The 22,931-nt window shown below is 34.9% G+C and overlaps 2 protein-coding genes across 2 annotated transcripts; both read left to right on the forward strand.

The window, feature by feature from the left end:
• Positions 1-8,917: 8,917 nt before the first annotated feature.
• Positions 8,918-15,510, forward strand: LOC139840703 (kinesin-like protein KIN-14I). The gene is made up of 21 exons (XM_071830954.1): positions 8,918-9,257; positions 9,399-9,565; positions 9,677-9,808; positions 10,033-10,269; positions 10,360-10,428; positions 10,853-10,918; positions 11,032-11,107; positions 11,205-11,329; positions 11,425-11,506; positions 11,575-11,670; positions 11,762-11,926; positions 12,014-12,120; positions 12,205-12,383; positions 12,500-12,661; positions 12,738-12,991; positions 13,094-13,257; positions 13,346-13,528; positions 14,037-14,491; positions 15,178-15,274; positions 15,364-15,398; positions 15,489-15,510. Exons 1-21 carry the CDS (start codon positions 9,137-9,139, stop codon positions 15,508-15,510), a joined length of 2,994 nt encoding a protein of 997 aa, XP_071687055.1. The 5' UTR covers positions 8,918-9,136.
• Positions 15,511-17,277: 1,767 nt separating this feature from the next.
• On the forward strand, positions 17,278-21,650 carry LOC139875414 (uncharacterized). Its single transcript, XM_071862751.1, has 10 exons — positions 17,278-17,568; positions 17,716-17,799; positions 18,520-18,653; positions 18,754-18,851; positions 19,670-19,758; positions 19,855-19,960; positions 20,082-20,197; positions 20,280-20,350; positions 20,463-20,577; positions 21,201-21,650. The coding sequence occupies exons 1-10, from the start codon at positions 17,341-17,343 to the stop codon at positions 21,357-21,359; spliced, it is 1,200 nt and encodes a 399-aa protein (XP_071718852.1). The 5' UTR covers positions 17,278-17,340; the 3' UTR covers positions 21,360-21,650.
• Positions 21,651-22,931: the final 1,281 nt, after the last annotated feature.

The following is a 22,931-nucleotide window of genomic DNA, read 5'->3' on the forward strand; positions in this document are numbered from 1 at the left end:
AATCCACTACACTCCCTTTACCCCATAAAATCGTATACACTTGTTCGAGTGTATTTAAAGTTCAAAGTAAATGCACCACAGTTAATATTGTTTGGGTGAAGTTTGTCTAACCTAACGGATCCGTCCATCTAAATTGTGCTTACCCGAAGGTAATAAAAGTATTCAAGCTAGGGGCTTTGTGAACAAAACTCAATATGTATAATAAGTACTCGTGTCAAACATAAAAGCATCTATAAAAATGTAAGTAATCAGCGTGTATTCTCATCCCAAAAATAGTAAGTAAAAGTGGGACTGTAGACTCACCTTTGAATATCTCCTGAACAAAAGTAAGCAATTAGCTTGTACAGTTTAGTGTCGAGTAATGCAACCTAATTATACGTATTTAGGTTGGTCAACATATATGTCTTAAATGAAAGTGGTTCTATAGAGTAAGTTATCTTATTGCTCGACTCGACGCGTTTCAAAGTAAAAGTCAACATACAGTCAACTAGTTCATGCAAGTCAACCAAAGTCAACCAAAGTCAAACCAAAAGTCAAACTTGGTCAAAGTAGTCAACTAAGGTCAACATCAGTAGGTTCATGCCAAATGTTGGTCAACATGTCAAACATAGGTCAACTAACACATTTCAGTTCAATATTTGCCAAATATGCGATCACAGGTTATCGTCAAGCATAACATTCATATACATGTTGCAAACAACGTATATTATCTCATAGCACATAATTCATGGCAACATGGAAAACTGCAGATCTTAACTATACATATAAACATTTCCAAAAGGCATAACCAGGGTCTCATACGATGTATACAAGTCGAGTTTCAGAAGAGGTGCATTTATGGTTCACTAAATCAGTTTCTGACTGCGCACCAATCTCGTAACGGCTATAACCGGAGCTAGGGACATGAAAATCAAGCTAGGTCAGTGGTCACGGTTCAAGGACAAGCTAAATTATCACATACCCAAAAATGAGAAACTTTGGTTTAGCCAATTGGTACAGTTTATTCAATCAAGTTGGACATTATGTTTCAGCTCAATTCAGAAATTACCAAAACTATGGCCCTAGTGTGCACAATTCATAAGGTTTCAGAGGTTGCAACAAACTAGACATATATCTCATAACATACAAAGTTCAATAATCCAGAAGCTCAAGTACTCAAACTACGTACAATTCAACTTATAGTGCAAAAGATGCATACATTACAGATTTGGACAGCATACAAGTTACCGTGTTCGCACGCACATTACACAAGTTTCACAAATCCAATTGATGCAAGTCCTAGATGAAAAGTTATCTACAGAATGTTAATTTTCCAGATATGTAAAGACCTAAGACAATATCACACATCAAATAGCCTTAAACATTTATTTTAAGTTACCGCACAAATCAGTTTTTCATATACGATCAAACAAGCATAACGGGAGCAATACAAATCCAAATCGCATGATATCATAGTCTAACTTGAGTGTTTTTAAGTCTCTATACAATGGTTAACATGTTATAACATAATTCACAAAGAATATAACTCAGAAAATTCGGATTCATAGCAAGATCATAACAAAACTTCAATTTAACATATCTAGATCATACGATAACGAAATCAATTGATTCTTGAGCCTAACGTTATTAATTTTTCGACCTATTTCCATCTAGATAATAATCATTTACAGTATACAAGTCCATCATATCAGTATCATCAATATGCAATTCGGTTTTTACACAAAACATTCAATACGATCAAATTAACGACTAACAAAGCATACAAACATGATGAATCGAGCAATAGACTAACATAGACTATGAAACTTTATAAAATTAAAATTTTTAGAGTTAGGGTTTGTACAATTATACCTTTGATCAGCAAATAAATCACACCAATGCGTAGAGGGCGAAGGGAATTACACTTTTCGTGTTCAAGGCTTGAGCAAAAGATTAAAAATTGATGGTGGTATGGGTGATGGTAGTCGATGGTTTGGGAGAGGGAGGAGGAAGAAAGAAGTTGACTGCCTTTTGTGTTTGTGAGGGTTATGTTGTAGTGTAATTAGGTTACAGTAATTTAAACTAGGCCCTAACACACCCACTAGTATCAAATAAGCCCAAAATAGATATTTAAGGGGGAGGGGGAGTGGGGTCGGCCCAATGGGGTGTCTCCCGGGCTTGTGTTTTGCACAAGCATGTATTTGTGGCTCGTTTCAAGTGCCGTTTAAACTTACCGAAGGCCCGGAACGCTAAACCGATTGTTAAAACGCAACCAAACGTTTAATTTATTAAAAACCCAATAAATTAAATATAATTTTTTTTTAAAAGTTAATAATTATTAAAATAATTATTAAAATAAACCCGAGCGTTTCGTTGCTCGAAAATCAGTTTTATGCAGTTATTCAAACCGTAGCGTTTTTATCGTATTTCTTTATCCGAAATATATTCATCGATTAATATTAACCCATATTAATTTAAACAACCCTCTAAGGACCACGTATGCATTTAATACACTTAAACACATAAAAATTCAAATAATCGCCATTAAATCAATTAACAGACAGTTAACGGAAGTGACGGCAAAAGCAGGGTTGTTACAGTAAACCAGCTTGAATGTAATCAGAATGATATAAACCGGGAATCTTTTTAGAAATATCATCCAACGTCTTGGGATCTTCATAACCAACCCCCCACTTATCACCATGAATAGTTTTCGGTCTATTCGTAAAGATTGTTTCCTTTGAAAGTTCCATGTTAATTATAGCCTTTGATTCCTCTGTTCGATAAAGTTTATCTTCATATTTTACAAGTTGACCTTTCATTTGAAGAACATCTTTATTGAATAGTGAAATTTCAGATTTCTTTTTGATTAAGGTTTCTTCAATTGAACAGATTTCTTATTCAACTTGGAAATTGTGGGTTCATGTTGTTCCTTTAGGTCGGAAAGATCTTTTTCTAAGAATTGGACTTTTCCGCAAGACGTTAGGATTTTAATCGATAATCCATTCTTTGAATTTTGATCGGAAGAATTAATTTCTTAAGTTCTTCTAACTCAGTGTCCAATGTACTGAGTTGGGTTCTCAAATGATTCACTTCCCATTATGAATTTGATGATGAAGAAGATTTAGTCTCATTTTGTTTGATTTTATCTTTTAAAGCTTTATTTTCAGTTTTCAAACCTTTTACTTCTCTAGTGATTGAGACTAAATTCTTCATCAATGTGTTTTGCATGTTCACCAAATCAGTTGGGATTTCAGTAAATTGTACTTCATTATCATCAGATGTTGAGTCAGAGTTCTACATTGCTTCCTTAGCTTTGATAAGCTTGGTTACCTTGCAGACATTAGCATGTTCCTCCTCGGATTCTGAATCACCCGTCCAATTGAACCAAGTATCATCAACCGGTTTTAGCTTTCCCCCAGTCTCCATAACCTTTGCCATCAACATCTTCTTTTTGTAGTAAGCTTCATCCTTCTTCTTTGGCATTTTGCATTCACGGGATAAATGGTCAGCTTTGCCACAGTTATAACAGAGTGAATCTTCCTTCTTGGAATCTTCAGAATGTTGTGGTTTTGAGAATTCAGGTTTCTTGTAGTAGGAGGAAGAAGATGAATTCTTGCATTGGTTGCTTGATTTGCCTTTAAACTTATACTTGTTCAAAGCTTTGGTGAACATAACAGCCATCTTGACTAGTTCAAGGTGAGAATCATCAACATCCGAAAGATTGATTCCTTCGGAATCAGTTGACTCTTTCAACAAGCACTTTCTTTGATAAGATTTTGGAAGTAGTGTAAGATTTACTCTTCTTCTTAGCATTGTGGGCAAGTGGATCACCCGGAGAAGACTCTTTCCTTTCATCTTGAAGTTTAGACACGACTGGATGATAATGCATAAGGACACCAAAAAGCTCATGATTATTTAGCTTATCAATCTCCTTGATAGATTGAATGATGGTTCTGTATGGAAGCCAATTAGAATTGAGCTTTTTGAAAAGCTTCATGTTGACCTCAGCAACACCTTAGTAATCTTGCACTTTTTCAACTCATTCAGAACACCATTGAAACGTCTGTAGGTATCTCTGAGAAGTTCATCAGGTTCCTGCTTGAAATCTTCATAAAGTCCTAGGGCCTTATTCAGCTTAGTGACATCAGTCATGTCATATCCTTCTTGTTGCCTTTTGATCTCATCCCATATGTCCTTAGCAGATGTGTTGCAATCAACATTTCAAACAAATCATACGAGATAGCTTGCATGATGATGTTTTTGGCCTCAATATCACCCCGAGCACCCTCATGTTTCTCACTAGAGAGTTCATAGACTAGTATTGGTAGACCGGTTTCTGGATGAAATTCAGTAACTGGTCCATCTCTTAAAGAAGCCCAAATGTATTTTGCCTTCTCACACTTGTAGTCTATGTGTTGAATGATACGATGGAGCCACTGGTAATACTTGCCATCAAACAATACAGGAGGTCTGGAATCGGATCCAATGATCAAAGTATTCCTAAGTAGACATTTTGACAAAATTTGAGGTAGATTCGGTAATAGATTTGGTGAATCACAAAAATTCAAGATTCTGATACAAAATCTAACAATAAACAAATTTATTGTCAGATTCGGATTCGGTGTCAGATTTGGTTTCGGTAACTGTAGCAGATTCGGGTTCGGTTTCAGTAATATCAGATTTTATAAAGAATCACAAACAATATGATTTGTATGCTTAACACTTGAATTAGATTCGGTAACCTTTCTGTAAAAGGAAACAAGTGAAAAACAATTCAACCGAATGTGTAACCGAATGTGTAATCGAATGTCAACTATAGCAGTTGATATCCCGAATCTAAGTCTGAAATTGAGAGAGTTGATTGAAACTCTGCTGAAACCACTTGAATTAGCTTTGTATCACCTAACCGAATGCGACTGAATCACAAACACGCCACAATCAGCAAAATCTTATCTGAATTTGTAAGTTGAAGTAGATTCGGTGAGGCAGTTATTATACCGAATGTAGATCAAATCACCAAATTGTGATCAAATAACGAAATCAAATCGTCAAATAGATGCCTAATCACCTCACGAACACAACTGAATCCAATGATCTTCAATTGAATACAGAAACAAGCATGAATTAACCGAATGCTAGAGTTTTAGCCACGAACTCTACAAAATAGCTTGATTCTTCATAATTGTTGTTGTAAAGCTGTTTTTATAATCGAAATACTTTCTAATACGTCTAATAAATCTTCGCTAAGCTTTTCACACAAATCTGAACGTCAGATTATCAAATTCAACCTTGCTGAATCTTATTCAATCTAACCGAATGTGTTTAGAACTTGAAATCTTCGAACTCTTGATCGATATAGTGATGTAGGATCACTTCCTGGAAGCTTTGATACCAAATGATAGGTTAGATCATGATGAGAATCAAAGAAACAAGTGATAGAATGATATTCGGGTTAACAATAAACAGATTCGGTATTAGAGAGTTTCGGTAATAAATGATTCCACGGCTTCTTAAACTTGGTTACAATGCAATGACTATCTAATTAGGACTACTTAGGTTCTATATATAGCCCTCCTCTATAGAACCTTCTAATAAGCTTGTTTCACAATAACACTATCCTAATTTTGGGGTCCTAATAGGATCAAATCACAGATTCGCCAAGAGAGGTAGTGGTGATGATTTTCGTGATGCTGAAAGATGGTAGTACAGGGGAACGAGTCACATATTCACCGAGAGAGGCAATGATAGTGATCCTCTTGATAATGAGATTAAGCATTTGCAACAAAGGATTGCAAAATTGGAATTGGGCTGAAAGCATGAGTATGATGAACGTTATGATTCGGACCAAACAGAGGACCAATGGGAAGGTATGAATCCATTCGCTGGTGCGCCGAGAGGATTCGGACGGAACCATCATGATGATCCATTACGGACCATTGGTATGAAGGTTGAGCAAGTTTTTATTTGGATGATATTTCCGAACCCATTGCAGATGAAGACGTCGAACCCATCCATGATACTAATGGCGAGAAAGAAGAGGTATTGTTGAAAACATTATTCGCGATAAAGAAACCGATGTGTATTTTATCTTCATCAAAGATCTCCCATTGAGTGCTACACATGCTATGTTGGACGATGAGTTTTAAAAGGTTTACTTTCATTAAGTCCAATGGCATTCAAGTTCAAAGCAACATGCAACATGAATTTTGTTTTGGCTTTGTTGAATTTGAGGCTCCTGATATTGTCCAAAAGTTAATTAGCGTTTTTGTGTTAGGAAAAGTTAATGAAAATGCAGGCAAGATTGAACTGGCAGACTCGAGGACGAGTCTTTTCGAAAAAGGGAAGAATGATGTAGTTATGGGTGGGTTTGGCCCAATAACAATGGCTGCGTGTGTGGATGGGTCTGGGCTCAAGGAGAATGCTTGATAGGTTGGCGAAAAGAATGATCATGGGCCACAGAATTAGAGGGCTGGAATAGCATAATGCAGTCGTGACTTACCTAGGAAGCAGAGAAGGTTTCGGAAGACTTTGTTTATAATAATTCTAATTATTCATGTTTCCTTATTTAAATTATCTGGCTTCCAGTATTTAAGATTGGTATTGTTTTGTTATTATTCAGTTTTTGGGATTTAATAAAATATACGTGAGAACACGTTCTATTCTAGAGAAATCGATAAAGTTTCTTGTTTATCTTATTCTTTTTGTTTAGTTACGGATCCTTTAATCCGTTAGACTGTTACCATGAAAGACCAATTGTGTTACTCGGGAAAATCATGGAGATCAAACGCTAGAAAAATATTCTAGTAGGATTATATGTGAAATTTAAAAATATACCACATGAACTAATAGGAGTGCATTATCATTTTTCTTTTGAATATTTTTGTAAACGAAAATTTGTTTTCAACCTTTTTTTTATAAAAATAAAATAACGATTATATTATGTTACCATAACCCGTTATTAAAATAAAATTATATCTATTTTTTTTAATAGCAGTACGGGATCACCCAGGAGAACTTAACCACACACACGTTCATTTATCTGCAGTTGCATAACCCGCCCCCAACTGCTGGTCAGGAGAACACTCAGTCCAATCCGAGGGCATGAGCGGTAACACCCAGAGGCGAAGCCAGGAATACAGAATAGGGGATGCTTACGAACAGTGACGGAAGTAGTAATTTTTTATCATCGGGGGCAAAAAAAACCTAGCAATTTTTTTGGGTAAAATATGGAGGTTTTGGGAAAAAAAATGGAGGTTTTTAGGCAAATTATGAAGTTTTTGGGGTAAATTTGGAGTTTTTTGAGCAAAATTTGATAATTTTGGGCAAAATATGTAAGTTTTGGGGTAAAATTTGATGATTCACGGATAGGGAATGAATTAAGGGACGCTTATGTTTGTTTGTTGGGGGATATTTTCAACTAATATACAATTTTTAACACAATATATTTCACTTATTTGAAGAGTTGAGGGATGCAAAGCATCCCTATACATCCCCTGTCTCCGCCTCTGGTAACACCCCCTCCCCCATTGACCTCGCAACACGATGTGCGAAAGGCACCTTTGGGTGAAATTTAAGGGTAAAAAGGCATTGTGTGCAATAAAATAAAATAATATTATCCTAAATACAAACCTAAACACGTTTTATAAACCATCCACTCACTTTACGAAGTCTTCGTAACCTGTATTTTTCAATTAAGCTAGTTACCATTTATTTATTTTATAAATTTTTTAAAATTAATTGATTAAAAAAATTATTTTCTATTTGAACTCTAAAGGTATAGTTAAGGATAAATTTTAGGCATAACCAGTTAACCATTAACCATGTTGTATATTAAGCAAGGTTGCAGAAATCGGTTCTCCGGGAGTTCTCGGCAGGGTCTCCAAAACGAGAACTCGGGGAGAACTCGGGGAGTTATCGGTGGTTGACTTTCGTTGACTTTTGAGATTTTATCGAGTTTTTTTTCGAGATTTGACCGATTTTACCGAGATTTGACCGATTTTTCCGAGATTTGACCGATTTTTCCGAGATTTGACCGATTTTTTGGAGATTTGACCGATTTTTGGTCGTTGACCGATTTTTTGACCGATTTCAAAACGAGTTCTCGCCAGGAATGAAATTCTGAGTTCTCGCCGAGTTCTCCCGATTTTTGCAACCATGATATTAAGGTAGTTATTTGAGGAAGTGGGTGGTTATGATCAAGGTACAAACATTTTTAGCATGCTAGAATATAACCATTAGAGCTTTAGATAAATCCTAATCAAAATTCAGAAGCTGTGATGTGGTCCAACGGTTGTTGGTCTGCCTCCTTTAGAGGAGGTCATGAGTTCGACCGTCGTTGGCTACATATTAACACACAATTTTATCCCTGCCATGAAGTTTCACTCATGACACCTTTCTCACATCGCGTTGGGTGGTAAAGGGGAGCCCCGTACGGAATTGGACCGAGTTTTAACCTGGGTACGCAGTTGGGGCCAAGTATACCATTGTAGGAGATGAACGCGTGAGTGATTAAGTCCCCTGTGGTTGATACTAACCTCTGTCAAAAAAAAAAAAATTCAAAATTCAAAATGTACTTACTCTAATACTTATTTAATACTTGAAATTGAATTGAAATACAATAATACATACAAAATAATAAATAAATAAAATAAATAAATAAATAAATCGTCTCCAGGACGTCTGGACGAGGCTTAAATAAACCGAACCACTGGGCTCGGAATCAGGTTCGGTAATAACTAACAAGCGGGTATCTATTCAAAATAAATAAATAATTTATTTATTTAATTTAATTTATAAACAATTTTCACCTAAAACAAATAGCATCTGCTTATAAAGCAGCAAGACAGCGAAAAAAGCAATAAAAATGGCGAATGCTATTTCTCTGTATTAGACTTCAAGCAAGCTTCAATGTCCCTACCATTTTCTCTATGTAATTATAAATACACACACAAACACTTTTTGATTTTTAATCACACATGATCTGTCTCACTTTTTTCTTCAATTGCGATCATTGCTACTACTAAACCCTACCGATTCTACTCTCCACTCAACATGAATATTAAACTAAGATATCTGGATTAAATTTATCTTATTAATCATAGTGATTAGGTAACTGATGCTGTTCTAGATTGAATTTTGACAATTGTGACGGTTAATGATGTCAACTGAAGGTGCATTATCGTTTTCGGTTGCGTCTGTGATGGAAGATGTTCTTCAGCAACACGATAATCGTCCTCAAGATCTCGATTTAGATTCTCGTAGAGCCGAAGAAGCAGGTAATGTGTTGTAAAAGTACTTGCGATATAATGATTTTGTGTAATTGAATTTAGGTGAAATAGTGTAATTGAATAGTTATGAGTAAATTTGAGGGATTAGTGTACTAATTACAAATGAGTGTAATAATTATATGATTATAGCAACGAGAAGATTCGAAGCCGCGGCATGGATGAAGAATATGATTGGAGTTGTTTTGGCTAGAGATTTGCCTGTAGAGCCTTCTGAGGAAGAATTTAGGGTTGCTTTGAGAAGTGGATTGATCCTTTGCAATGTGATTAATAAGGTTGAACCAGGAGCTGTGCCCAAGGTTTTCTTCTAGCCATCCTATATTTGATTTTTTTTTTTATTATTTTTTATATTTTATTATTGTAATTGTAATGGGTAGGTTATGTTATAGTAGCGAGTTGATTAATTTCAGGTGGTTAGAAGTCCATGTGATTCGGATGGTGCAGCTTTATCTATATTCCAATGTTTCGAAAATGTGAGAAATTTTTTAGTAGCTGTGGGACAAATGGGACTACCTACCTTTGAGGCGTCTGATTTAGAACAAGTAGGTGTTCCCTCTTTAATATAGTTAACACGAGGGATTCAATTCTGTAATAAAGTTCTGTTGTCATATGGTCATGCCATCAAGCACATTTAATTCGGTGCAACCATGGAAGCTGTGGGTTAAATTCATGAATAGTTTTGTCATCTATTATTGGAAAAAAATGATTTCTACGTTATCTGGACTTGATAATTTTAATAATGGTGTTTGTCTTGTTCATATTTCAGCAAGGCAAATCATCTAGAATCGTCAATTGTATTCTTGCACTCAAATCCTATAGTGACTGGAAACAAGCAGGTTGCAATGGGGCTTGGAAATATAGTGGTAATTCAAGAGCTGTTGCCTCTAACAAGAACTTTATACGCAAAAACTCAGAGCCATTTAATAGTTCCTTGTCAAGGAATATGTCAACGAAAGAACCATCCACATTTTCTCAGTCGTTTGAAACCGAGAATAGCAAAATGGTAGGCAACCAATCCCTATTTCTTCCCTTGCCTGTATAATTATATTTTTTTTCTTTTCTTATTATATACTCACTATATGTTTCAATGTAGTCCAATTCTTCCTTAAATAAGCTAGTCCGCGCTGCTCTATTGGATAAGAAACCAGATGAGGTTCCTATTGTAAGTACAATATCATTATTAGCAAGTTAGTGTCTCTATAGTAATTACCTTTGTGATGACCTTATATTTAAGAATCAACAGACTAAATTGATCAGTTTTTGTACCATTCTGCAGCATTTTTGCTCCTGCTAGCATGGCTTTCCATGTAATAGCGAGCTTATATATTTCTTATTAGTGGGTTAAGATTATTTTGGTAACATATAAATATATGAAATTCAGAAGACTATCTTCCCAGAACATGGTTCTTTCATTTTGTTATGTGTGAACTTACCAAACATATCCAAATTAGTTTTTATAAATTCACTCCTTTGTCCTTTGGTATCCACCATGTCACACTTCGGTATAGTTATATTATCATCCTGTTCGAGAGAGCAATTCTTATTTGATTTCTTATTTCACCAACCATACTTATCCAAATTTGCAGCTTGTAGAATCCGTACTAAGTAAGGTCATGGCAGAGTTTGAGCATCGCATTGCTAGTCTTGAATTGGTAAGCTTGTAATTTCTAATATTTCCTCGCTCGGTGTTTCAAGTATAACGATTAATATACCAATTTTCCTTACTATCTATTTTCTTGGCATTGTATAAATTGGTGATCAACAGAAAAACTCTGTCGCTAAAGATACTCCTGCTGGAGATAAGACTGTTCTGAAACAACCTTCTGATAATATAAAGGTGGGTTTTTATCTTTTTTTTCAGAAGGAAATGAAGACTGTAATTATTTGTGGTGTGTATTTTAGTTTTGACAATTTTTATTTTGATATTCAAGATGGGAGACAAGAAAGTCACACCTATAATGAAGGAACAAAATTCACCTAAGAACTCCATCTCTGATGAAGAAAAGAAAAGGAAACAGTTGACATATCAAATGGTTTTTGATATACAGGAAAAAGATATTCAGGTATGATATATTTGGAATCAAATTCCATCATCCTTATGCTGTTTTTATTTCATTTTTGGCATCATTTGTTGATATGTTGATATGCTACTCAACAGGAGTTGAAACAAACTCTCTCGACTACAAAATCTGGGATGCAGTATATGCAAATGAAGTTCCATGAGGAAATTCAAAAACTCGGTATATTACAAATATTCATTTAAAAGTAAAAATACACGAATCTTCGATCTAAATCCTTGCTGGTTTAGGTTTGCATGTTCATGGTCTAGCCAGTGCTGCTTCAGGATATCATAGAGTTCTCGAGGAAAACCGAAAGCTATATAATCAGGTCCAAGATCTCAAAGGTGACACTGATAGTTTTCTGAAACGCTTGTCCCAGGTTTTTATCATTGTTTGTAGTCTTTTAAAGGCTTGATTTATTCTTTTTTTGAGTAGGAAATATTAGAGTTTATTGTCGGGTGAGACCCGGAAGATTGGACTTGAAGAGTGTCGTAAATACAATCGAAGAAGGAATGATTACCATTAACACCCCCGCAAAGTATGGAAAAGGATGCAGATCATTTAACTTCAACAAAGTATTTGGTCCTTCAGCAACTCAAGGTTGGTGGATCTGCTTTTGGTCTTCAAATGTTTACATTTTGTGTAATTATGTCTTGATCATTTGCTCTATACCTACACATTCTGCAGCGGAGGTTTTTGCAGATACCCGACCGCTTATTCGCTCTGTTCTTGATGGCTACAATGTATGTATCTTTGCATATGGTCAAACTGGATCTGGAAAAACACATACAATGGTAACATATACTACAATAATTTAAATATAACGACGTGTCATCACAAAAATACTGAAAATACTCGTTTGCATGTTATTCATCTAGACTGGACCAAAGAATCTTACTGAAAATAGTCAAGGAGTTAATTATAGGGCATTGAGAGATTTGTTTCTTCTCGCGGAACAAAGGAAAGATACCCTTCTGTATGAAGTGTCTGTGCAAATGATTGAGATTTATAATGAGCAAGTTCGGGATCTGCTTGATACTGAGGGATTAAACAAGAGATATCCTTCTTTTGTTATCCTTATGCTTTACAGTTACGAACTATAGCATATGTATCTAAAGGCTAACATATATTTATCTAACACTCTCCTTGTCAGATTCCTTAATCAGATATTACATTAGAAATCCGTAACAATTCACAGAACGGATTCAATGTTCCAGATGCTAGTCTTGTCCATGTGGTATCGATGCATGATGTTATTCATCTGATGAACCTTGGGGAACGAAACCGTGCTGTCGGTGCAACTGCTATCAATGATCGTAGTAGTCGGTCCCACAGGTATAATAATTTCTTCTCGGGGATGACATTTTAACAATCTCTGTTAGTCTGATGTTTTAATTCCCTTTTTTTGCAGTTGTTTGACTGTACATGTACAAGGGAGAGACCTAACATCCGGAGCTGTTCTTCGTGGTTGTATGCATTTGGTTGATCTAGCAGGGAGCGAAAGGGTGGACAAATCTGAAGCGACCGGAGACCGATTAAAAGAGGCACAACATATTAATAAATCTCTTTCAGCATTAGGCGACGTGATTTCATCTCTTGCCCAAAAAAATTCACATGTGCCTTACAGAAACAGTAAACTCACACAATTACTTCAAGATTCACTTGGTAAAACAACAGAATTGTTATAAAGCTTCATCATTTAATAATCATTTTTCCCTTTCGCCTCCAAGTATTAATATATTTTTTGTCTTGTGGATGTATAACTAGGTGGGCAAGCAAAGACACTGATGTTTGTTCACATAAGTCCAGAACTTAATGCTGTTGGAGAAACACTTAGCACACTTAAGTTTGCAGAACGAGTTGCAAGTGTTGAACTCGGTGAAGCTCAAGTACATAAAGATAGTTCAGATGTGAAAGACCTTAGAGAACAGGTTTTCTCACATGCTCCACCCTATTTCTGAAAGTAGATCTTTGATTTAGTTCAAATTTTAAATTTAAAAATAATATTTCCTGTTTTAGATTGCCAATCTTAAGGCAGCCCTTGCAAAGAAAGAAGGGGATCATGAAAGCATGCAACAAAAAGTATCTGGAAGTCCGGGTGGCAAGCTAACATCTCATTCCCCTTCTAACGTACTGCCTAAAAATTCATTCAGTGAGCCGAAGAGTCGTAGGAAACCAAGGACTGATGTTGCCAAAACTGAGGTAAACTATAAGTTCAATGAATTAGATCAACGAAATTGTATAGGTACTCCAATTGTAAATAATAATATATTACTTCATCGTTTTAATGGTCTATCAAAGCAAAAGATAGAATCATTGTTCTGTGCATGATCTTAGACTAAAGGTGTCTATTTTTACCCATTTACTTATAGATGGGTTGATTATGGTTGTTTTTTCTAAAGGGTAAAATAGAAAAACGAAACGCGGACACTAAGGATCAGATGGGTCAAGCCACCTGATAAATTATTATATTTTAAAAAGAGATTGTTAATGAAATAGTAGAAATTTTCTTTTATACTTGGCATTCTAATTATTTTTATCAAAAAACAGAAGTTGAGCAAAAAAGCGTTTCTTGGTTTCCCCCCATTTAGGCTAATTCAATAAAAAATCATTCTGACCCATTAAACAACCCGCCCATTATGACACCTTGTGATCTCTACTTTGCTTTGTTTCTCTTTTTCTTAAAATGACCCTTTTTCTCCCTTCTCAGGTGGGAAAAGAGTCTAGGTCAAGGCAGAAAACACAAAGCTTTGATTTAGATGAACTACTAGCAAATTCACCTCCATGGCCTCCCATTAGCAGTCCTGGTGAGACATATCTAGAAGATGATAGAGACATGAGCTCAGGTGATTGGGTTGATAAGGTCATGGTCAACAAACAAGATCTAGCACGATGTTGGGAAGCAGAAAATGCTGGTATGTCTGATGCATTTTACCAAAAATATGTCTCGGATTCTTCCAAGTTATACTCGGAACAAACCTATTCCACATATGAAAATGGAAATGGTTTTGATATTGCAACTACCGATGGTGGTGAAGAACTTGATGCTGCCACCAGCGACTCATCTGAGCCTGATTTGCTTTGGCAATTTAATAATTCTAAACTTCCTTCAATGTCAAGACTCAATAACTCGAACACGAAGACCACAAAGAGCCCAGATCCGAGGTATTCCTAGTAACCTTTTCTTTGCATAGTCTGTAGAGATAGCTGGCTGGGTTGGTACAAAATGGATCAAAATAGGTGTTTTGGTACTGGTAAGACGGGTTGTATTCCATTTTTGTTTAACAAACTTCAACCTTTTTTCATAAATACTTGATTCAACATTTCCACTTTGTTTCATATTCAACATTTTCATAGATAGTTGATGCAACATAGGTCATCTCACAATTATATTATTGCAATAAACATCAATTTTTAGTGAAAACACGATCCTTTTCTGCAAGTGACATACATAATCACCGGTGGCGGAACCAGGAATTTTTTTCACCGGGGGCAAACATACCAATTTTTCGGGACAAAAATGGAGGTTTTTGGGCAAAATATGGAGACTTTGAGGCAAAATATGGAGAAGACTTCTGGGGAAGAAAAAATCCACTGGGGGCAAAATAAAAAAATCCAAAATTTTTGCACTAAAATTTTTCAAATCCACTGGGGACAGATGCCACCCCTGCCCCTTACTAGTTTCGCTCATGATGATAATCACCATTTTGCATATTTTCAAGAAAGATACATTGTCAGCAACAGAAAAGCCAAGAGAAATGGATCCAAAGCACAAGAACTATAACTTTATCTATAACTATAATGATTAACTAAATGACACAATTTCTGCTAAGTGGTTTTTCAAATTACAGAACCAGGTCGACGATTCCAAGATTCGTGCCATCACCGTCACGGAAAACAACCAATGCTGGTGGTCTCCCTCAGGCCCCACAGCGAGGTATTAGGCTGGTAACTGCTGTTGATGTGAAGAAGAAAAGTGGGAACAGGACGTAGTGACGTATAACATTCCTTGATTTTTTTTAGATTTTTTTCCACAGAGTGCGAGTGTGAGTGAGAGTGAGAGTGATAACAGGTCTTACATACATTGATTTGTTTCTGGAAATGTGATATACTTGTTGTAAATGTTGCAACAATACTGGTTGCTTGGATCTGTTTATTACAGAGGTTCTATTGACCGAAAATGAAAAGCGCTATTATTCATGGCATATTTTTCTTGCCATTTATCACTCTTGTGGGATAGCCTAAAATTTGATCAAGGATCCAACACACACTTAACAGATGTCCATACATAATGATAATACTGATACTAAACAAAAGGCATCGTATTTATAGAGAGATGCATCCATAATCACAACTAAAGTTCAATGTATACACTCGTGAAGATGAAATGATACAACTAAGTTTAGAAGTTTAGGTGTTGTTTGTCTTTTAGTTTTCCAGATCTCATTATGTCTTATGTCTGCGACCCGCAAACATTTTTACTGCATAGTGTTTGTTTTTCTGAAGAAATAAAATTCAATAATGTCTTATTCTGTTTGCAACCTCGCAAATTTATAAATATGCCTCTAAGACTGAATATAAAGCGGCGTGAAATCAATTTCGTCAAATGACGTGGATCTAGGTGAAGGATTGTGACGGCCAATAAAGTCGCGTCAGTTTTTGACGCTTTGAAGTGTAGGTCAGATAATTGACGGAAAGGGATTGAGCGTGAGATCAAGGACCAGCCAATCACAACCTTTCACTATTTATATTTATTATTTAATTTCTTTTTTCATTCCTCAATTTTCAATCAGATTTTACCACCTCACCCTCCAAATATTTGACACAAAAACTTGACATTTTGGGTTAACGGGGGTCAGATACAGTCACAGTCAAAAACCCACTTTTTCACCAAAAAGTGCACAATCCAACTCTGGCGTCACGGTCAGGGTTAGGAATAGTCTAAGTACTACAGACAAAATTAAGTTATTTAGCAGACAAAAACAATCTTTATTTTTGAGCATACATACATACCTTTAAGCAAGAGAGTGAGTGAATATTTTACCTATAAAAACATTTATACTTTAAATGTTCCGTACTTAATAACATAAAAGGAAACAATTAAACTAAATATCCCTTTTGGAAGTTTATAAACTATTCAACATATGGGATTAAAATCCCACACAACCCACCGTAAACCATTTCACTCGACTATAAAAACTAGGGGTGTGCATTAAACGGTTTCGACCACGAAATCGATCGAACCAAATTGATTTGGTTAAAGTGGGTTGACTTATTTGGTTTTGGTTTGATTTTTTGGTTTCAACCAAAAATATTAACGGTTTTCGGTTTGGATTTGGTTTGTAAAATAAACATATGGTTTCAAACCGAAAAACCGAATTATACTGCTATTTATAGTATATATATTAAATATTAAACATATTTAATGTTGCTATTGGTTTGATTTCACTTTAAACAATTAAATTTGTTTATTAATTACTCTGTATTATGAAATTTTTATAAGTTAGTTGTTGCTGGTTTTGTTATTATTCATATGCTACCGGTATTTGTACAATTCATTGATATAGTTTAGATTGTAAAACTACACATTTTTTTATCAGTGAGTTTTAATTTGGTTTAACCGAAACTGAACCATGTAAATCGATTTCTTATTTGGTTGGAATGATTTGATTTTATCATATCTGGTTAGGTTATTGGTTACAAAAAATATTCTTGAAAACCGACTAAACCAAATTGAATAAACCACATAAACCGTAAACCGACCGAACGAACGAACACCACTAATAAAAACTGCTCAAAGGACTGAATACGCAAAAACAAATTTCGTTACTTTAACACAAAAGTTAAATATTTATATTAGAAGGGCTAAACATGAAACTCATGATCTCATCTTTTGTAATCACTCTTTTTAGCCACCAGCACAAAACCCTAAACCCCTTTCTTGCCCAAAACCTGTCCGCTTCTATTAGAAATCAATCATCAAACCGTTGATTACTTTTGAAAATTCTTCAGTTATGTCGAAGGAATTAAGCATTACTGGAAATGATGATTCGTTAATTAAGTTCACTAATATGCGAATTAATGCAGAAGAAGATGAAGAATTTGATGATTCTGATGATGATTACGATGATGAGGAAGAAGATGAATATGAAGCTCCTGTTACATTAGGTTTCGTTGAAAAACCAAAGTTTGAATGGTCCCTTCTTCGCCATCTGTTTCCTAGCAAAGCTGGAGGAACTCCTGTATATTCACATCTTGATTTTATTATATTTATATATTTCCATTTATATAATCATATGTTTCTTTATGTATGCATTTTATATATAACGTTGCTGTTGATATCAGCTGCTGTGAAAGTAATTTGAATGTTGATATTGTTGGTGATATAGGCTTGGTTGGATCCGGTTAACTTACCATCTGGTAAATCTTCTCTGTGTGACATGTGCGGTGAACCTCTTCGGTTTTTGCTTCAGGTAATTTTGACATTTACATGTTTAATTGAATATCTAGGAAAGATAGATACATAAGTAAAGTTTGTTTAGCTGGCATCTGATAATTAAAGTACCACAATCATCATTTATGGAATAGATTAGGGCCAAGTGACTAAAATACATATGGGGTGCGTTTGATAAAACTGAATGATTTAACGCTGAATGGTTCATAATAATCTGAATGATTTGAATAAATTTGGTTCTGAATGAAAATAAGCTATTTGATAATTATTTTGAATGAACGATATGAATTGGGTGAAATTATCTTATTAACGTGTTACACGACTTGAAAAATCAATATATTTGTTTGTTAAGTGTTCTGGATGTGATTTTTGATTTGAGGAGGATATAAAAGAAAATTTAGATGCTTGATGGTTAAGAGAGTGTTTCAACTCTGAATGGCAGCACTGAATGCTAAACCATTGAGCGTTGTATGTCATTTAGAGGTTAAAAACAAACACGCTGAACTGCTGAGCGTTAAACCATTCAATTAAGAGATAAAAAAAAAAAAACCTTAGCATTTAGTGTTGAAACATTCAATTAAGAGGTAAACAAACATACCTTATCCTTACTACTACTTACCATACTTTCATATGCCGGATAAACTTGTATGCACCAATAAAGTATGTTCTTTAGCAGGCGACTTTTATTTTTGTTGGAATTAGAGTAAAGATGCCAATATTTCTAGTATTTTTTTTGTAGGCTTATGCACCTCTTTGTGATAAGGAATCAACGTTCCATAGGACACTATATGTATTTATGTGTCCATCAATGGCATGCCTTAGGCGAGACCAACACGAGCAATGGAAGCACCAGCCAGAAAAGGGATCTAGGAGGTATCAAGGACATTTGCTATTTTTTCATTTTTTGATTTGTCAATTTGCTTTATTTATTATTATCTTATTTAATTTTAATAATTTTTTATTGTTTGAGAAGTGTCAAGGTCTTCCGTGGTCAACTACCTCGCGACAATCAGTTTTACTCCAGTGAGCCACCTAAGAACAATGGCAGTGACAAGCCTTTAGGACCAGCAGGTAGGTAAATTTCACGTCAATACTTTTTTGTAGAGGTGGCAATATGGGCTGGTTAGCAAATATGTGCAAACATGGATTGTTTGGCCCGGATTGGAACGTCTCATGTAGGATTGTGCTGACTTAAAACAACTTTGTACAACGAGGGTAATTAGTTATTTATTTACTTTTTCTTAGGGAAAATGGCACCAAAATGCATTGAACTTTCATCAAAGTTCTATTGTATGCATTCAACTTTCAAAAGTCCTATTGTATGCATTCAACTTTGTATTTTCTCCTATTGTATACATCCTGTCACTCTTGTATCCGGTTACCGGTTACTATTTGGGTTTCTTTACGTGGTTGGTCCCTTGACTTAACACTCGTTAAATTTTTCCGTTAAGTCTAAAATTGAATCTTCAATGGTTTAGGTGCAATTTTAATTTCCAAAAATTCAACAAACATAATTGATGAGTTAAACATCTTAAACTCTTCAACAAACCTCAAATCCAAATCAAACTCTAACAAACCAAATGGAGGAGGTTGTATTAATTGAAAATATAGTTTGGGGCTTTGGGCCAATTTCAACCTTTTTGGCTCATTTCTCTCTAAGTTAATGTTTATGAATATCACCAATTGACCCAGTAGAGATATAATATGACTTTAATCTATCCATTCATAATCAAATGACTCGAAATTTCTACCTCTTCCATTTTTATTTCGTTACGTTATCTAGGGTTATTACTATAACCCTTTTGTTTTATCGGATACAGATACATAAAAATGGCGGGTACACTTTGAACTTTTGTTTATGACATTTATGTCAATGCGATTTTTTGCAGCTCCACTTTGTAATTGGTGTGGTACCTGGAAAGGAGATAAAAGATGTGGTAACTGCAAAAGAGCATGTTATTGTTCCCAGATTCATCAGGTTCTTATTTTACAACGCCAATTTGTCAATTTGTTTGCTTTGAACTGTACCTGCTTTTTGTCATGTATTCATTCATTGTTTTGTCCCTACAAACAGGCTAATCACTGGAAATCATCTCATAAAATCCAATGTAGAGCAATTGATCTTACGGGTCAAGCATCTAATTCTGGTTCTACCAATTCTTCGGATGATACACCCAAAGGCTAGTATTCTTTCTTTAAGTATATTGTGGTATACTATTTGCTTATGCAGTGTGAGGCTTGCGAGTAAAATAGGCACTTTAGATATATAATACGTTTAATTGTTTTATTTACTGTATACAGTCGCAAGCAACATTACCTGGCCAGAATACGAAATCATCAATGAGGATGAACCCGAGTTTGGCGGTGAAGTATCTGACAGCGGTGCATATGGAAAAACATCACTTACTAACAATGAGGTATAACTGTTCCTTTGAATGCTCTTTTTTTATTCATATATATGGTTTAACCTAACAATTGTATTATGTTTTTCGGTTAAAGGATGAAGGTGATGTAAAGAGTTGGGCATATTTTACCAAAAGAGTAGCTCGGGCTCCTGAACAAGTGTTAAGGTGATGGGAGACCTTTTTGGCTTGCGTATAACTTATAAATTTAAAAAATACAGTAACATTTCGGATCTTTTATGTGTGTTAAAAATAATATATTTGTAATGTAACGTGGCAGGTACTCTAGATTTGAGAATTCTAAACCGTTGTGGCCGATGTTAAGTGGCCAACCATCAAAAGCTGATATACCTAAATGCAGTTCCTGTGGTGGCAATCGATCTTTTGAATTTCAGGTTTAGTACTTTAAACTGTGTTCGTTTCTTCACGCATAGCCTTTGGTAGAGGCTGAAACTCGACCCATCTGTTGCTTATGTATTGGTTGATTTGGGTTAACTTTATCACAAATGGGTCACATGAAAAAGAAAGTTAACGAAAAAAAGGAACAGTTTAAAGGTTAAACTAGTTGAAAGTCTCTCAAAGTATGATTTTAATGCTTAAAACCTTCCAAAATTGGGATAATATATTTTGTAATCACTCTGAACCCATAACCTAATAGTATTAGTATTAGTATTTTGGCCTACATTAAAATTTATTGCTTTGGCTTGGACCCAATTTGACCCATCACTCAAAGAATGGACCGAACCTGAATAACCAACATGACTTTAAATTTAATTTAGCTAAACATATTGGCTTATTTGGTTAACCGAATCCAAATAACTCGAATCTTATTCAGATCGGATTACTGTTAAATATTTGTCAATTCAGTTGACCCAAATATAATCTGTTCAAGATTTCAACTTGTTTGGTTAAAATACGTACCGAAACCCGAACCCAAACAACCCGAGCTTTATTCAGTATGGTTTATTGATGCATTATAAACTTGTAAAACCCACATATATATCTGTTTGATGTGCAGATATTGCCACAATTGCTTTACTACTTTGATGTTAAAAATGATTACAACTCCCTTGATTGGGGGACCATTGCGGTGTATACATGCGAGGCTTCATGTGATTCAACCTTGGCTTATAAAGAAGAATTTGCTTGGGTTCAGCACACTTCCCAATCAACTTAAAATAAATCAATTTCTATTTTTTATTTCTGGTTATTGCCCAGTACCTCTAGTAAGATCATACAAGTTTGGTTTCTATTTTTATTCCTATAAATTTTGTGTTGTACCCTTCTGTTTTTCCATCTAGTACTGAGTTCATTCAATTTTGATAGTATTTCTCGAGTGAAAGATCATGTTATAGGTGAGATAGCTCTCTTGATTGTCTTATGTGCTGCAGCAAAGTGCTTGTTATCACTGGATTATTTGTTTCAACGAATCTTAAAATGATGTAAAAGAAATTTATTTGAAGGCTTATATAGTGACGTTTTTTTTATTTTATAATTTTTTGCTTCCTAAAAAGAAAAACTGTATATATATTTGCTCTTATCCAAGAGAATTTCATAACTCCAGTACCCCACTGCTTCTGCTGACTGGATTTAAAAAAATCTGGTCTAAAGTTGATTTTCCTGTTAATACTGTTTAGGTGAAGCTGGGTTATATCATTTAGCCTACTTACAATTTGTGGTATGACTAGGATTGATTCAAGGTTTCCGGAGTAGTCTCTACAATGTGGGTTAGGACTTACGAGTTGGGTGAGCCCAAGTACCTAAATATTAACCCTTTATCTAAAAGGTAAAATGTTATCAACATTAACAATTTACAATTCTTAAATTGAAACTGAACTGTTATATCGAATATATATGTGTCAAATATGGTGGCCTTGGTTGGTGAGTTCTATAGTCAAAAACACACATGTATATTGTGGTATAAGACTTGGTAAAAGTTGGCATATTATACCTACCAAATTGTCTACTAAATATTTACCATTTAGCCATCTTGAATTAGTATAAATAGAGCAACATGTAAGCTCATTTATACATCCCATATTCATTCTTCAATCTTGTATTCAAATTGTCTACTAAATATTTACCATTTAGCCATCTTGAATTAGTATAAATAGAGCAACATGTAAGCTCATTTATACATCTCATATTCATTCTTCAATCTTGTATTCTAGTAGATAAATAGAGAGTTGTGAGTATTAATCTCCTAATTACAAGAGATATAAAGATTGATACTTATCCTTGTAATTAGAGAGAAAGTGTAATTCCTATTTTTCTTATTAGTGAAACGTTTCTTTCATTGCCCGTGGTTTTTACCCTATTGGGGTTTTTCACGTTAAATCTTGGTGTTCCTTTATTGTCATTATTTCGAGTATTACTAGCGGTTTGCTATAATTCGGTGTCACTTTTCTCAACAAGTGGTATTAAGAGCTAAGGTTCTAATATCTAGTGTGTATTAATCTACTTATCGTATGCTCTGTGGTTGCCACGGGAGTGGATCGTGTCACACCCCCAAATAGGGCCTAGGGTATTTGTGACTAATTATATCAAATCACAGTTGTATAAACGAGAACGACTCTATATGAGACGTTTTGAATAAAACATTTATTAATAAAACAGCGGAAGCATTAAAAGTTTTACATCAAATTTAAACTGAAATAATAATAATAGTCTTAATGCAAAGTAAATGTAATGAAATGAAGACTCCATGTAGCAGCATTCAATTCATCAGGTAGCAATCATCTTATTCGTC

This window comes from Rutidosis leptorrhynchoides, chromosome 1 (assembly GCF_046630445.1).
Source record: "Rutidosis leptorrhynchoides isolate AG116_Rl617_1_P2 chromosome 1, CSIRO_AGI_Rlap_v1, whole genome shotgun sequence".
NCBI lineage: Eukaryota > Viridiplantae > Streptophyta > Magnoliopsida > Asterales > Asteraceae > Rutidosis > Rutidosis leptorrhynchoides.

What these genes read in the sequence shown, in the direction of transcription:
- LOC139840703 (XM_071830954.1), top strand. Translation starts at nt 9,137, where the DNA reads ATGATGTCAACTGAAGGTGCATTATCGTTTTCGGTTGCGTCTGTGATG. An exon ending in TCGTAGAGCCGAAGAAGCAG is followed by an intron (nt 9,258 to 9,398) that starts GTAATGTGTTGT and finishes ATATGATTATAG; the next exon opens with CAACGAGAAGATTCGAAGCC. An exon ending in GCATTGCTAGTCTTGAATTG is followed by an intron (nt 10,919 to 11,031) that starts GTAAGCTTGTAA and finishes GGTGATCAACAG; the next exon opens with AAAAACTCTGTCGCTAAAGA.
- LOC139875414 (XM_071862751.1), top strand. Translation starts at nt 17,341, where the DNA reads ATGTCGAAGGAATTAAGCATTACTGGAAATGATGATTCGTTAATTAAG. An exon ending in CATCACTTACTAACAATGAG is followed by an intron (nt 20,198 to 20,279) that starts GTATAACTGTTC and finishes TTTCGGTTAAAG; the next exon opens with GATGAAGGTGATGTAAAGAG. An exon ending in GCTCCTGAACAAGTGTTAAG is followed by an intron (nt 20,351 to 20,462) that starts GTGATGGGAGAC and finishes GTAACGTGGCAG; the next exon opens with GTACTCTAGATTTGAGAATT.